General features: G+C 26.1%; 4 protein-coding genes across 6 annotated transcripts in view; 2 read left to right on the plus strand and 2 right to left on the minus strand.

Moving 5' to 3' along the window:
- Positions 1 to 210: 210 nt before the first annotated feature.
- On the minus strand, positions 211 to 8,498 carry LOC122501149 (signal transducing adapter molecule 1). Its single transcript, XM_043610423.1, has 10 exons — positions 8,283 to 8,498; positions 7,415 to 7,575; positions 5,110 to 5,355; positions 4,952 to 5,027; positions 4,644 to 4,847; positions 4,439 to 4,555; positions 4,138 to 4,323; positions 3,701 to 3,942; positions 2,108 to 2,325; positions 211 to 1,519 (listed from the first exon to the last, which is right to left on the minus strand). The coding sequence occupies exons 1-10, from the start codon at positions 8,320 to 8,322 to the stop codon at positions 1,378 to 1,380; spliced, it is 1,632 nt and encodes a 543-aa protein (XP_043466358.1). The 5' UTR covers positions 8,323 to 8,498; the 3' UTR covers positions 211 to 1,377.
- Positions 8,499 to 8,765: 267 nt separating this feature from the next.
- On the plus strand, positions 8,766 to 10,627 carry LOC122501151 (adenine phosphoribosyltransferase). Of its 3 annotated transcripts, none has more exons than XM_043610425.1 (5): positions 8,766 to 9,007; positions 9,512 to 9,606; positions 9,685 to 9,916; positions 10,000 to 10,078; positions 10,155 to 10,627. In XM_043610425.1, exons 2-5 carry the CDS (start codon positions 9,524 to 9,526, stop codon positions 10,289 to 10,291), a joined length of 531 nt encoding a protein of 176 aa, XP_043466360.1. In that variant the 5' UTR covers positions 8,766 to 9,007; positions 9,512 to 9,523; the 3' UTR covers positions 10,292 to 10,627. The 3 variants fall into 3 exon arrangements, with proteins under 3 accessions (XP_043466360.1, XP_043466361.1, XP_043466362.1); XM_043610426.1 differs by having other exon boundaries at positions 8,766 to 8,943; XM_043610427.1 differs by having other exon boundaries at positions 8,773 to 8,819.
- On the minus strand, positions 10,294 to 14,274 carry LOC122501150 (TBC1 domain family member 31). The gene is made up of 4 exons (XM_043610424.1): positions 12,652 to 14,274; positions 12,104 to 12,573; positions 11,778 to 11,995; positions 10,294 to 11,345 (listed from the first exon to the last, which is right to left on the minus strand). The coding sequence occupies exons 1-4, from the start codon at positions 14,050 to 14,052 to the stop codon at positions 11,050 to 11,052; spliced, it is 2,385 nt and encodes a 794-aa protein (XP_043466359.1). The 5' UTR covers positions 14,053 to 14,274; the 3' UTR covers positions 10,294 to 11,049.
- A 520-nt stretch (positions 14,275 to 14,794) lies between these two features.
- The window catches only part of LOC122501153 (protein phosphatase Slingshot), a 187,285-nt gene continuing 186,712 nt past the window's right edge, over positions 14,795 to 15,367 (plus strand). Inside the window, exon 1 of the mRNA XM_043610429.1 lies at positions 14,795 to 14,989. Coding sequence (XP_043466364.1) covers positions 14,933 to 14,989 — 57 coding nt within the window. The 5' untranslated portion in view covers positions 14,795 to 14,932. The remainder of the gene's footprint in view (positions 14,990 to 15,367) is intronic.

Consider the following 15,367-nt stretch of genomic DNA (forward strand, 5'->3'; position numbering starts at 1 on the left):
AAATTACTGACAAATTTCTAATGAATAATTTCATTAAAAAAAATTGCTTTGAAAATTCAAAGTTCGTAATTAATCGAATAGTGACAATTTCTTATTTATTTATTTATTCATTCCCTTGCAATGATTATGTTTATAATAATAAATTAATCCACAGTAATCTGGGTAAAAATTCGTGTACGAATATGGTACAATTATCATACAAGTAGAAAATTATTTGCAAAATTTGTATTTTTCTTTAATTCCTCCTCCAGTTTTCTTATCGCCGACAGATTTTTATTTACAATAGATTGAAACTGTATCGTTTCGGAAAAAAACATGCAAATTGTCGGCCTAACTCCCAAAATATTATTATAGAACTTATTCCCTCTAGAAGATTCGTCTAATATTATTTTTAATTTTTTATCATTACTGTTAAAATTCTTATTACGATTATTATTACTATTATTATTATTGTTAATATTAATATTATAATTATATATAATAATAATATGCAAGTAATATCTCGAGAATCAGTTTCTGTATTCGATTTCAGTATCGAAGAGAGCTCTCGGTAAAAAACTAGAAAAAGCTATTAGTTCACTTAAAAATTTTTCGTCAGTGCTGTTTTTATTTCTTTTCTTTCTTTCATTTTTTCATTTTATTCTTCCCCCTTCTATCTTTACTTCTTTTTTCTCTACTTATTTTACTTTTGCTCTTTAATCAAAATTCGTCAATTCGTACAATTTTTCAAAACTTTCAGAAGGTCGCCTTAAATTACAAAAAAAAATTCGTTTCGATAATTTTTTTTTGCACACGTAAAATATTTTAATTGCACGTTTTGATACTATAACTATAAAGAATATAAATTATGTAAAAGCTAATTCAAATCTAATTAAAATAATTTTTTTTTAATTAAAAAAGAATTAATTCAAAAAAACTAATTTTTTTTTAAAGAAAACAAAATGAAAAATATAAATAGGAACCTGCAGAAAAATAGCAGAAATAATTTTAACTGAAAAAGGGGATTATTAATAATTATTATTTTCAATGATTGAAAAATTATGTGATTCAAAATATACATGTTTATGTACTTATATAATTACATTGCCTTCAGCGAGAGACAAAATGTCAATGATTTCCACCAGAAATAATTCGTGTTTTGTATTTTTGACAAATTTGTTGTCATAAATATGTAAAAATTGAATGTTAATTTTTCTTTTATGAATTTTTAAAAACCAAATTCTTCCTTTAAAAAGTCAAGTCTTTGGCTGTCTTCTGCAAGTTTATTTAAATAGCTATAGAATAAAGCAATTATTATACAACTTTCTTCCTTGTTTTTCCTGTTTTTGCTTTTCTTTGAATACACGATTAATTTAATATCTGAAACGCGGAATAATTTTACATTCTGTGTTGACCATTAGGAGCGAATTGTGATTGTTGATTCGCTGGTAGACCAGGCGGTCCTTGTGGATTAAATGGGCCGTGAACTGGACCGTGTACAGGGCCAGGTACTGGACCAGGTTGCGGCTGAGTTGGATATCTGATTCAGAAATTCAAATTCAGATCTCACTCTTTGTTCATTTCATTTTATATTTTTAAGATTAAAAAGTAAATTTTTTTAACAGAAAGAATCATTTTTCCATTTGTGTTGTATTGGTCTTTTTTTCGGGGATATTTAATTTAACATTTGGACGGAAAGAATTAATTATTGTTAAATTATTCAATTTACTCAAATAATTTAATTGTGTTTATAAATTAATTAATAATCAGGGTTGCCACAGGTCAAGGAATAATTTTCCAATTGAAGATATTAAAAAAATAAATGTATTACAAGCATGTTTTTGTGTATCCAATTATTTTTAGAATGAATTTTTTTTTAGAATGAATTTTTTTCTTTAGGATCTGATTCTGTCTGGAAATCAGGGGAAAATTAAATTAAATTTTTATGGCAACCCTGATTAAATTATTTAATTTTATCAAAACTGCTAAAATTATCGTTAGGATTATTATAAAAATAATAATTTGGAGAGAATTCGAACCACGCTTTAATTAATACCACTGAGTGATAAATTCTTAATACTATATTATTATTATCCTATTTATGTTTTGAATTTAGAAAAGTACTCACCCCTGAGGTTGATAAGGGACACTGGTTTGTTCAGGTACCGGAGGTGGACGGGGATGATTTCCAGGTATCATGGGGAAATTTTGAGGCATCGCCATCATCGGCATATTAGCTGGTCTCATAAATTCTGCCCTCGGAATATTTGCATGCATATGCATAGGATTGCCCATTGGCGGTGGATTAAAAACACCTTGTGGCGGTGGTGGCATGCCATTAAACATCTGTAAAAATATTTCAAATTATTTATTTAATTCAATTTTTTTTACTCATTTCATTTATTCCATTCAATTAAAATTTTTATATACTTCATAAAATTCAAATTTTTATTTATTTCATTCAATTAAAATTTCAATTCAATTGAATTCAAACTTTCTAGTTAAATTCACTTATAATTATTAATTATTTAGGGCTCGAACCAGTGAAAGAATTTAAAAATACGAACTATACGGACAATAAATGAAAAATTACGGATCATTTACGGACCAATAGTCGAATAATTCAATGATTAGGTATTTTCAAAAATTTTTTTCTAAAAAGTTCTTTGGCAATTTTTAAATCTATTTATTTACAATATTCAACTTCACGAATTTTCAATTATTCCTCAATTCTTCAATTAAATGCATATTAGAAAATAAAAACTTCAAATAATTTTTTAAAAAATCAATTAAACTTTCTCAAAAAAATTAATTTCAAAATTCAATTATTTCTAAAAATTTACGCTATATTGCTTTTAATATTCAATTATTATAATTTAAAATTTTAACTGAAATTCATTTTTAAAACAATTTTTATTAGAAAATTCCACGAGAATTCCATTATTTAAATACAAATGTAAATAATTTATTAAATAATTAAATGTTTCTCAAAATTCAACTCTTATAAAGAATTTTATCAACAAATTTTTTAAATAATTAAATTATTTTATCCAATTTTATTAAAACTAGCATGAAAATAATTACTTTTTTCAAGGAATTCAATTAAAATTGAATGAAAAATAATTGAAATTCTGCGATGAGTTTAATTATTAGTAAAAATAATTGAATTCCTGTAAAAATGTCATTATTTATGATAATAATTGAATTATTGCGAAGAAATTTATAAAATATTTGCAAATAATTGAATTCCTGTAAATTTTTTTATTGTTATGAAAATAATTGAATGTTTGCGTAGAATTTTATTCAAATTTTTTTTAATAATGGAATTCTTTTGGATAATTTATTAAAATAGTAGATATTGAAAATCATTGAATTTGAGACAAAATTTTTGAAAATAATTGAAATTTTGCCAAGAATTTGATTAAAATTTTGGAAAATAATTGAATTTCTGCGAAGAGTTTTATTATTTATAAAAATAATTAAATTTTTTTGAAATCATTTGTAATTTCTCTAAAATTCTTCAAATTATATCGAATAATTTACGAACGTTTCGTCCTTTTTCAATCAAATAACGGACTTTACTTTTCTTTTTACTTTTTTACTTTACTTTTTATAACTTTCCCAAGAAACTGACTTTTACGGACTTGAAGCAAATTTACGGACAAAATGAATTCCTTTATTGAAAAATACTTGTAGAAGATTGAAATAAAATCAAATTTACGTGGTTTGGAGGTGCTGGAGGTGGAGGTCCTTGATTTGGAAATTGAAAAGCATTCATGTTAGTTGGTGGCATTTTCGAGAGAATATAATTAGCCGGCACTGCTGGATTTGGTTCCCTCATTAACGAATGGTACAAATTAAGTGCATCCACTAAATCTGAACTCAATTGTGTTAATGTTGCGTGTTGACGATCCGTTTTTTCAAGAGCCGTGTCGATCAATGGACCCATTGCCGAAACTTGTTCTGAAATTAAAATCAAATATTTGTATTTTTTGAAAAATTGTCCTAAAAAAGAAAAAGCAACAAAAAAAGAAAAAAAACAATCAAAGGAAGAAAAAACGATCAAAGAAAGAAAGAACAATCAAAAACAAACAAAATAGAAAAAAACAAGAAAGGAAAAAAATAAAATCTAAATTAAATAAATTCTCGAGATTTTACCTTCCAAGTCGAGCATTTCCGGAGGATCTGTACTATCAGACTGTGGATCCGCTTCGTGCAATAAATGCATAAGTCTATCAATTTTTTGCTCATTTATTTCCACTTCTAGTACTTCCGGTTCCCTCTTTACCGTTTTGACTTCCACTTCATCAGAAAATTGCACCAATTTTTTCCCACTCTCGACCTCTGCAATTTATCGAATTTGTGTGTCAATTAATTAAAAATAAATTTATTTATTATTAATCAGAATTTAATCATAAATTAATTTTTCTATAGAATTTTATAACGAATTGCCCATTACTTGTTGTTTCCGGTTGTGCGGAAAGATCTGCAGTGACAAAATTCGAAGGAAAAAGACCCTCTCCACGATGATTGCTTCCTTTCCACCAATTTTGATCGGAATCATCGAGAATATGAACTGAAATCAATAAAATTTCATAATAATAAATTATTTCATAATCAATAAAATTTCGTGTTTTTCAATAAAATTGAAAAGAAAAACATACTTATTTCTCCAGCCATAAATGTCAATTCGTTGTCTTCAGCTGCCTCGAAATCGTAAAGTGCACGCACTTTTCTTCCTTCGTTATTTGTTGTCGATGCCATTACTGAACTTACATTAGGATACAAACTGGGAGATTTTTTTGTTGCCGGCGAACTATGCGATGTTGATTGATACTGTTTATTTTCCTTCAAGGACAGTTCGATTGCTATTTAAAAAAAATTTTCGCGATTGAAATTAGAAATTTCTATTGAAATAAAATGTACATTTAAATTGAAATATTTCTATTTAATTAAAATAATTGAAATTCACCTCTTGCAATATCCTCTTCTTCCTGAGAATTTGAAACTACATTTGGATCTTTACTAAGGACTGTGGAATGTTTAGGCTGAAAAAAAACAATTATGAATTAAATTAATTTTTCTCCTGTTGGTTTTTTAATTGGTAAAATTTATATTTAATTTTCTTACCGTTTCTAAGATAGTTGGAAAAACGACTCCTTCGCTTAACAATTTATTGTAAAAACTGGGTATTAAATTTAATTGTGGATCCGTTTTGAAATCACCTTCCGCCCATTTTTTGAGTAATGCTTTCAATTTCTCGCAAGGCTTTGGTTGAAATTTGGATAACAATTTTTTTAATTCATTCTCAAAGTCACGCGACGCAATTTCTAAATGAAATACTTTACCACAATTATTCGAACAGGCGTCCAATAACTGAAAGTAAAAATATTTGTTTTTCATTAGTCAAATAATCTTTAACGTCCGAGATCTTTTTTTAAAATAAGGCAAATAAAACGAAAACATTCGGACAATGAATAAAAATATATTTATTTACTGTACTCCAATGTTTCGAAATCTACATAATTTTCTCTTCAGAGAATCTATCCAAAAAATATATACAAAATTAAAATAATAATAAATAATTTAACAATAAAAAAATTTAAATTAAAAAATAATTATCTTACCAAAAATTAATAAGTAAAAAAACGAAGACTTAAAATTTACTTTACGGACTTTACGGACCAAAAATTAAAAATTAAGGACGAATTACTAATTTACTTACTTACTTCTTCAAAATTATTTTCATCATTTCAATTCAATTATTATTATTTTCAAAATTTTTTAACTAAAATTCTACTTTAGATCAATTATTTTTAATAATTTTCGAAAAAGTTCTTTGGCAATTTTCAAATCCATATGTTTACAATATTCAATTTCACGAAATTTCAATTATTCCTAAATTCTTCAATTAAATGCTTACAATTAGTAGAAAATAGAAACTTTAAATAATATAAAAAAAAATGAATTAAACTTTTTCAAAAAAATTAATTTCAAAATTCAATTATTTCTAAAAATCCACGCTATTTTGTTAATATTGAATTATAATCTAAAATTTTAACTGAAATTCATTTTTAAATCAATTTTTATTAGAAAATTCCACGAGAATTCCATTATTTAAATATAAAAGTAAATAATTTATTGAATAATTGAATGTTTCTCAAAATTGAATTCTCATAAAGAATTTTATCAACAAATCTTTAAATAATTGAATTCATTTGTCGAATTTTATTAAAACTAGCATAAAAATAATTACTTTTTTCAAGGAATTCAATTAAAATTGTAAGAAAAATAATTTAAATTCTGCGATGAGTTTTATTATTAGTAAAAATAATTGAATTCTTTAGAAGAATTTTATTACTCTTGAAAATAATTGAATTTCTACAATAATTTGTTACTTCTCCAAAATTTAATTTTTTTCTAGCTTTTTCAACTAAAATTATTCTATAAATCCATTATTTTTAATAATTTTTGAAAAAGTTCTTTGAGAATTTTCAAATTCATTTGTTTACAATTTAATTTTACAAAATTTTAATTGTATTCGGAAATTCTTCAATTAAATATATATTATAAAATAAAAACTTGAAACAATTTTTAAAAAAATCAATTAAACTTTTTTAAAAGAATTAATTCTACAGAATTGTTTGTTATAAATATGAAAAGTTAAGAATTTCAATGATTTTAATGTGAAACCTTTTTAAAATTCAATTATTTTTAAAAATTCACGCTATAATGCTGTTAATATTTAATTATAATTTAAAATTTTAACTGAAATTGATTTTTAAAACAATTTTTATTAATAAATTCTACGAGAATTCAATTATTTAAATACAAAAAGAAAGTAATTTATTAATTTAATGTTTCTTAAATTTAAATTCTTATAAAAAATGTTATCAACAAATTTTTAAATAATTAAATTCTTTGGACGAATTTTAATAAAATTATTAAGAATAATTACATTTTTTGAGGAATTTGATTAAAATTGCATTAAAAATAATTGAAATTCTGCATTGAGTTTTATTATTTATGAAAATAATTGAATTCCTAAAAGAGTTTTATTATTTACAAAAATAATTCAATCCCTGTAAAAATTTCATTATTTATGAAAATAATTGAATTTTTCTACAATCAGTTGTAATTTCTCTAAAATTCTTCAAATTATGTCGAACAATTTACGAACTTTTCATTCTTTCTCAATCAAATTACGGACTTTATGGACCATATTTCAATAAAAGTGACTTTTACGGACATGAAGAGAATTTACGGACCTAGTTCGAGTCCAGCCTGAAGATGAAATTATTTAGATTTCGAAACGTTGGGGTAAATAAATATATTTTTATTCATTGTCCGAATGATTTCGTTTTATTTGCCTTATTTTTTTTTATATTATTTTAGTTTGAAAATGTTTTTTTTGTTTCTGGAAAAAATTACTCACTGTTATGGCATATAAAACAACGTGTGGATCCTCATGGTTCAGTCTCTTCACAATTGATTTTAAACAGTCCTTGGCGTTTATAGGTGAATTACCTACTTTATCACAAATATCCATAATAAGTGCCCAGTTTTCTGTCGTGTTTTTTTCATTTGTTGCCTTTTCTGAAAAAAAACAGAATGAAAACTTGCATAAAAAACATTTATTTATCTTGAATGTAATTTGTAAAATGATATCAAATTATCACACTGCATTTATTCTAAAAGTTGTTTAAAAAAATGTCTGTTTTTAAATATTTTGTTTTGGATTTATCTCTTGTGAGAATAATCGTTGAACTTTATGATTAGTGACAAATAAACGCTATAGCATAAAAAAGTAATATGATACAAAGCGTAATAAAAATATAAATATAGCATAAAGTAAATTTACAAAATAAATAAGAAAATATATATTAACCATTTGCTCTTTAATTATTTGTCTGCCATTTCAATCGCCATAATGAGAATTAAAAAAAAAAGTCTCCAGACTTTAAGTTCTAAATACGTTATTCACTCAAGGGTTAAATGTTAATCAATTAATTTGGTTAATTCAGAAAGAAATAAATTTCAATGACGTTAAAATTACATTAACTCAATTCTCTGTATAAAACAAGGTTTCTAGATTGGTGTCACAAAGAATTTCTCTTTCTCCAGTATAGTGTGACGAAAATTGTTCGGAAAATTTTCCTATAAATTTTGTTGTTTAATGATAAATCATTAAAGAGGGAGAACATAATTTTTCTTGTAATTTATGATGAGAAATGACAAGTGTCATGAAATTTATTGTTTTAAATGACAATTGTGTCATCAGGGAGAGGTTGTGCTATACTCACCGACGTCAGAGTCGAAAGGCGAACTAGAAAAAAACCACATTATTAATTGTTTTCTTGGTGGATTTTTTCTAATTAAAAGAAGAGTCTGATAACTGTCACAAAAGCACTTTTTCTTTTTTGATACGCATCCAGCTGATAGTCATTTAATAAACACTTTTGTATGACTAACAACATTCTTATTATCATCATCAAAGAGCCGCCATTTTTATTTTCGAGCTGCCAAAAATATCTCGAATGTTCGAGTCACGAGGGTCACGAGTATTCGATATATTTGGTGGGAAATTTGAATTTTTGAAAATTTAATTTTTATTACAGAAGCTTTTTTTATTAACTAATTGTTAAAGATAGAAGATTATTACTGAAAAAAGGGAAATAATTATTAAAAATATAAATTTTTACTATTTATCAAATATGGGAATCTTTCTTTTTAATTAAACAATTTTCAAAATCAAAATATTAGAAATGTCTTTTAAATACCACTCAGTATGACGTCATGTCAATTTTTACTTTTTGAGAGAAGAGTATTTTTATTGAACAGTAATTATTCTCTTTAAGTAATAAATTTTACATATTATTGCAATGTTACCTGATAAGTGATAAATTTCATCATCTTATATAACAACGTATTTTATTTGCGAAAAAATCATTTTAGAATAATTAGGTATTTTTTCTCGAAGTTTTTCAAACATTTTATTTCATTTAATTAGATTTTTATTTATTAACAGGTAATTATTGTGTGTTTTATTTAAATATTCATAAAACTATCCGAATATAATAGAAATGTAATTATTTAATTAATTTGTTTTGGATTTTTTTTCCACTTGTCACATTTTGAGGTTATGTTAAACAGACTTTTTGTTCTCGTTCAATTGTTTATGACATTATTCCTTATTCAATATTTTTTTAATTTACAATTCTTATTTCATTGTTACTTGGTAATTTTAAAGAGAAGAAAAAAAAATTGTCATACTTATATTTATTGTTTAAAAAATATCAGGATGGCCACATGTCAGTAAAGTCAGAGAATAATGTCAGAAAATCAAAATCTTTCAAAAATTAGTTTTTTGAATCGTTTTTTTAAAGATAATTAAAGTTTTCAAATATATCTATTCTATAATTAAAATATTTTTGAATAATTTAAATTTTATAAAATTTAATTGAAAGTTTCAAGTAATTTTCGTAATTTTCAAATAGGTAAAATTTTAAAATAGGAATAATTTTATTTTTAGATAAAAAAAATCATGAGCAACGAGGAAAATTTGAATATTGTCAAAAGTGCAATTAGAACGTATGAGAATTTTCCCAAAGAAGGCGTTGTATTTAGGTAAATAATTAAATGATTTTTTTAATTTATGAATTATTTTTTTTTTGTTAAATAATGTTAATTGCTTTTTTTCGATAGGGATATATTTGGAATATTTCAAGACGTTACTGCTTTAAGGGCTCTTAAAGATCTGATTGTTAGTCATGTTTCATCATTAGATGTTGACGTAATCGTAGGTTTGGATTCTCGAGGATTTTTGGTTGGACCAATAATTAGTTTAGAACTTGGAAAACCATTTTTGCCAATTAGGAAAAAAGGGAAACTTCCCGGTGATGTTTTTCAATGTAGTTACGCTCTCGAATATGGAGAGGTATTTTCAAATATTTCTAAAATTCTATTTTCTTTATTTAATATTATTTTTTATTATTATTTTATTAATTTCGTTTATTTTAGGCTATGTTTGAAATTCAAAAAAATAATCTCAGTTCAGGAAAGAGAGTTCTCATTGTTGACGATTTACTGGCGACAGGAGGTGAAGATTTAAAAAATAATTTTTCTTTTTATAAAAAAAAGTAATTTTAGTTTCTAAATATTTTATATACCTTTAGGTTCAATGTCAGGAGCTATTCAATTGCTGAAAAAAAGTGGAGCAACGGTTATTGAATGTCTTGCGGTAATTGAACTTATTGCTTTAAATGGACGAGCAAAATTAGATGCACCTGTTCATTCTATTGTTCAATATTGATATTTTTCTTGAATTCGAAAATTTTTTAAGTTTGTTGAGAGTTTATTTCTAGAATTTTTCAAAATTTTATATATCATATCTTTCAAGTTTTACTGTTATTTGGTAATCAAACAGTGGAGAAAATGATTAAAATTAATAAATACCACTGCATACCTCAAAAATTTTGATAAATTTAGATAAAATTAAATTCGATTGCAGATATCTTCTTATCATTGATAATAAAGCATTTCAATAAAAAATTTTTTCTATTAAAAAATGTATATATTTTCTAATATTCTGTACGGAATGTACATTTTCTATTGACAATAAAGTCATTTTTTATACTTTTATCTAAAATTGTTTACATTTGATTTTTGTCTCAGTCATTTTTCTGTTGAAAATTGAAAATGTTTTCTTACATTTTTCTATTTTTAAAATATTCTAATTTTTGCTAAATTTAATACTCTTGACTAATTAAATATTATTAATTAATTATTCTTGATCAAATTAATTAGTATTAATTAATTATTCTCGACTAATTAATTAATATTAATTAACTATTCTTGACTAATTAGTCATTGTAAATTCATTATTCTTGACTTATTAATTACTACCTATTAATTAGTCTCGACTAATTTATTATTGATTAATTAATTATATAATTATTCCTAATGGTAATTTTTACTATTCAGAAGTATAATTATTATTCATTTGGATAATAATTATCATGGCATTCAATGCCATTTATAAATATATTAATTACACTAATTTGTAATATTTTAAAAATTTCTATTAAATTTACCCTCGGAGTTTTTGCACAAATTTCTAGAATTCTTTGATCTGTAGGCTCCCAATAAGTTGTGAATCTCAGAATCGAGACGTTGCACTTGACAACGTAATTTATTGCACTTTTCTCGATTATTATGAACGTTCGCTTCTGATCTGCATTTCAATAATTTTTCCGCCACTTGGGATTCTATTCTATTTAATTTCAAATCTCTTTGGTAATTCTCCCCAGATTTCTCCAATTTCCATGGTGAATTGCGCACCTGTTTTTTTAAACATTTTTCCGCTTCTGAAATTTATTTTTCTGTTTTTTTTAAATATTACTAAATTGCTAATAATAATAATAGGGTTGCCACAAAAAATTCTTCACTGAAATTCAAATATTTTCAAAATCTACTATTTTAATAAAAATTTTTAAATGAATTCAATTATTTAAAAAAAAATGTAATAAAATTCGTTGCAAGGCTTCAATTACTTTTCTATATAATAAAATTCTTCACAGGATTTCACAGGATTAAATCCTGAAAATTAAATTTTTTCAGTACTTCAATAAAAATCCCTAACTTTTCCCTGATTTCCCTGACTTATGGCAACCCTGAATAATAATAATAACAACAATAACAATAATAATAAAAATAGCAATAATATTAATAATGATAATAATAATAATAATAATAATAATAATAATAATAATAATAATAATAATAAGAAAATAATTTACCTTTTAGTCTCGCTTGATGGATATTTTCATTAAATTTCTTTACTTCAGAGCGCAATCTCTCTTCTTCGATTGATTGCATCGCTTCAATTCGACACTGATCATAAATTCGATCATCTTCCTCTTGTCTCACTGTTTCTGTATGTACAAGAATTTTCGGATATTCTTCTTGTGGATATTGAGGATATGAAACTTTTGGCGAAAGTGTAATGATTTTTTTTCTAAAAAAAAAGTACAACATTAATATTTTTATTGATTGTAAATTTTTCTTTTCGAATATATATTTTTTTAATTTTATTAAAAATATTATTATTATTATTATTATTTACCTTAGATAACGATTCGGATGTGATCGATGGGAAATTTGTTGATTCAAGCGATGAGTGACTTTTAATAAATCCTTGACGCGAACTTGTCCCGGTGTTGTGTAAAAACGTTCAATTTCCTCCGGGGATTTAACACTCGAAATTATTGTCTCTCGGGCACAAATACTGTAGGCAATCGTGCACATTAATAAAAAGCTCGGCTGACGAAATGAAATTAAATTATCCCATAGAATTAGCCATTCATCGGCGGCAAGAACTTCGCTCATTGTCGTTCGAAGAAGAGGCCATGCATATTCAGTGGATGTGATTTTTCGTTTGCAGAAAATTTCCAATAGTCCTGGATCCGCTTCAAGGAGAATATTTTCAATGATACCCAAAATATTCAACGGTGGCAGTGGATGATACTCGAACCATTTTTGACAAAAGTTGAGTAAAATTGTGAGAATTGCCTCGAAAGCAAGAACTGGATCTTTCTGAAAATAATAACATTCTTTTGAGTAATTCAGGATTCAAAATTTTAATTTAAAAATTTTAGAATAAAAAGTACTCACTTGAAAGACGACTGTAAATGGAAAAATAAGTCCTGGCAGTATCGAGCAATTCGACAAAATTGGACACCATTGAAGAATTTTTTCCAAAGTTAGTGTTAAACAGGAAGCTTTACTTTTATCAGCGAGTGGATAATCTTGAAGTAATTCTTCAATAACACTCGCGGGAATATTATTCCCCAAGGAAGCGTAAGATTGACGATTTCCTGGTAGGTGTAAAATTGTCGACCAAATTAACATACGATGTTTCTCTGGATATTCGCCAAATTCTTTGAGAATTGGTAACAGTCTTTCTAATTTTAATTCCTCTTTAATACTTTCCTTGATACACTGTAAATGATCGGTGGCAAGATGTGCTCTTAATTTACCACTTTCCTTCAATTCATTTCCTTTTTTTTCCTTCTCCTTTCGTTTCAAATTAACAATTCTTTCTAAATTTGTCAAAAATAATATTCCATCTTGATCGATGTGAGCTAGAAATTTCCCTCTACTAGACACGCGAAATCTCTTTATTCCATGAAAAATACCACAACAATTTTTTATAAACTCCGAAGTTGTTAGATCGAAAAATTTACAATTACAATCGGATGATAAAATTGTTATTATCCTATTTGCACCACCGTCGAGAGGTTGTGGTACGATTTCAATTTGCCTCGCGCCTGTTATTTCATCTTTAAAATTGAGATTTTTCAAAAGTGTCCAATCGTGAGTGTTGAAGATGAGAATTTTATTTTGCACTCCAACGATTATTATTGCACGTCCATCGTTTGTGAAGACAAAATCCTTCACGTGCTGTAAACCAAAGGATTTTGTGTTCACTTTAAATTCATTGCCAAAGTGTTGAAATGTCCAGGCTTGGATAACATCGTTTGGATAGAGGACGGAAATTAAACCCTGACTGGAAAATGAAGCTTTCTTTAAAGTCACTCGATCGATATTGAGTCTTAATTGATGAATTTTACAGTAACATCGAAGATCCCAGATTATTGCTTCTTTTGACGATGATGTGAGACAATAGTGTTTGTAAAAAGAAATATTTGTTGGTAGTGTCGAATGACCGACGAGTAGACAGAAATTTTTTAGTGAATCTAACCTTAAAACTTTCACGTCCGACGAATAGTGACCGACGAGAAATTCATTTTTATTCACAGGATTAAAAGCGATGAATGTACAGGTGCCAATGTGTCCTAGTTTTCGAAAAGAAGGAGTTTCGTAGGCTAATTCGACGTAGTAAACGGTGCCCTTTGAATCGACTGTTATTAACGTTTCCTCATCATCACTAAAAGCCAAGTGGGCGAAATTTACTCGTATCGATGGACAAGAACCTCTTTTTATTATCTCCTCCAATTTATGATGATTTCCACAAGCGTATTTTTGAAGATCTTTCCACTTTTCATCGCCCATTGTACCGGTTTTCTTTAAGGTTATGTCTCTCAAACATTTCTTAATAGACGAATTTCGCGACTTTCCAAGACTTTAATTTATTTTTTGATTCAAAATCAATGAAATACATTTTAAAATTTATTCTTCTATGTTTTAATTAATATTTTTATAACTATCAGTATCACTTTTTTTGAAAAAAATGTCGATAAACAAACGTCAAACTTTGTTTTGGTTATGTGTCAACTATGAAGCTGGCTGGGCAACGAGAAAAATCGATACCATCGATACAAATCGATTTTCCATTTTCAAAATTTTTAATTTTTAATTAATCTAAAATCTAAAATACATAAGAAAAAAGAAACAAAGATACATTAGTAATATTTCGTTGTATTAATTTATTACTATATAGAATAAAGAATAATTATAAATTTTTTGTTTAAATCGAGTCGATAAATCGAACTCTTGTCCGTATGGACCAATCAGAATGCACTTTCGTCAGAACACAATTTCTGATTAGTCAGAAGAAAACTAAAATTTTAAATTGAAAATTCTCAATTGGAAATTCTTCAGAAAAATTCTATAAAAAGAAAGACAATCACGAATTATAAAAATTGTGACTATATAAATATAAAAAAGTAAAATATAATGCTTTAAGTGCAATTGAAAAAAGAAAGAATGCAAAAAGTCAGTTGTAAATTTTCATTCCGCGCGGGAAAGTGAGACGCATGACGCATGCGCACTTTGTTTTGGAGCGATTGAATCCAACATGGCTGCCGTGAGCGTGATGCCGTTTGACGTACACGAAAAATAATGACTTTTCCCCGGTTTTGACAGACCTGTTTATTATTACGCGAGTGTCTAGAGTGATAGTGAGTGTTTTTCGTCAACTTTTTATGTGATAATGGCATTAGTCACTGTTCAACGTTCTCCAAGTGTATCGAGTTCACCTCAGAGTTCGGTAAGTTGTTTCTCTCCCCTTTTTTTGTTTCCATTTCGATACGCACCCAGAATCACCAGATACACAAGTGGATTAATCATATATTGTATAAATTAATGTCAATGATCCCTGGTGTTTCTTTAGAAAAAAAGAAATTTAATTCAAGTGAGTGCATTTTATTGCCATATTTTTTTTTTTGTTCACCAAAACAACTCTCGGCGCGATGTAAGACTTTTTTGTTGATAAAAAAAATTTGCACGATTTTTTCCTTATTTGGAAGGGTATAATATTTGACGTTTGCTGGAGAAATGGAAATCATGAGATTTGTTGTGTATTTTTGTTTATCTTCTTGTGAGTCTAATTGCATATTTAGAGTACGATTTTGTTTTGGTCTTACTG

This window comes from Leptopilina heterotoma, unplaced genomic scaffold (genome assembly GCF_015476425.1).
Source record: "Leptopilina heterotoma isolate Lh14 unplaced genomic scaffold, ASM1547642v1 Lhet_205, whole genome shotgun sequence".
NCBI classification, from domain to species: Eukaryota; Metazoa; Arthropoda; class Insecta; order Hymenoptera; family Figitidae; genus Leptopilina; species Leptopilina heterotoma.

Excerpts from the sequence above, each read along its gene's own strand:
- LOC122501149 (XM_043610423.1), bottom strand. The coding sequence starts at position 8,322 with ATGTGGTTTTTTTCTAGTTCGCCTTTCGACTCTGACGTCG. Across the intron at positions 5,356-7,414 it reads TTGTTTTATATGCCATAACA|TTATTGGACGCCTGTTCGAA; the intron begins GTGAGTAATTTT and ends TTTTACTTTCAG. Across the intron at positions 3,943-4,137 it reads GGAAATGCTCGACTTGGAAG|AACAAGTTTCGGCAATGGGT; the intron begins GTAAAATCTCGA and ends TTTTAATTTCAG.
- LOC122501151 (XM_043610425.1), top strand. The coding sequence starts at position 9,524 with ATGAGCAACGAGGAAAATTTGAATATTGTCAAAAGTGCAATTAGAACG. Across the intron at positions 9,607-9,684 it reads AAAGAAGGCGTTGTATTTAG|GGATATATTTGGAATATTTC; the intron begins GTAAATAATTAA and ends TTTTTTCGATAG. Across the intron at positions 9,917-9,999 it reads ACGCTCTCGAATATGGAGAG|GCTATGTTTGAAATTCAAAA; the intron begins GTATTTTCAAAT and ends CGTTTATTTTAG.
- LOC122501150 (XM_043610424.1), bottom strand. The coding sequence starts at position 14,052 with ATGGGCGATGAAAAGTGGAAAGATCTTCAAAAATACGCTTGTGGAAAT. Across the intron at positions 12,574-12,651 it reads CATTTACAGTCGTCTTTCAA|AAAGATCCAGTTCTTGCTTT; the intron begins GTGAGTACTTTT and ends TATTATTTTCAG. Across the intron at positions 11,346-11,777 it reads CCATCAAGCGAGACTAAAAG|AAGCGGAAAAATGTTTAAAA; the intron begins GTAAATTATTTT and ends AATAAATTTCAG.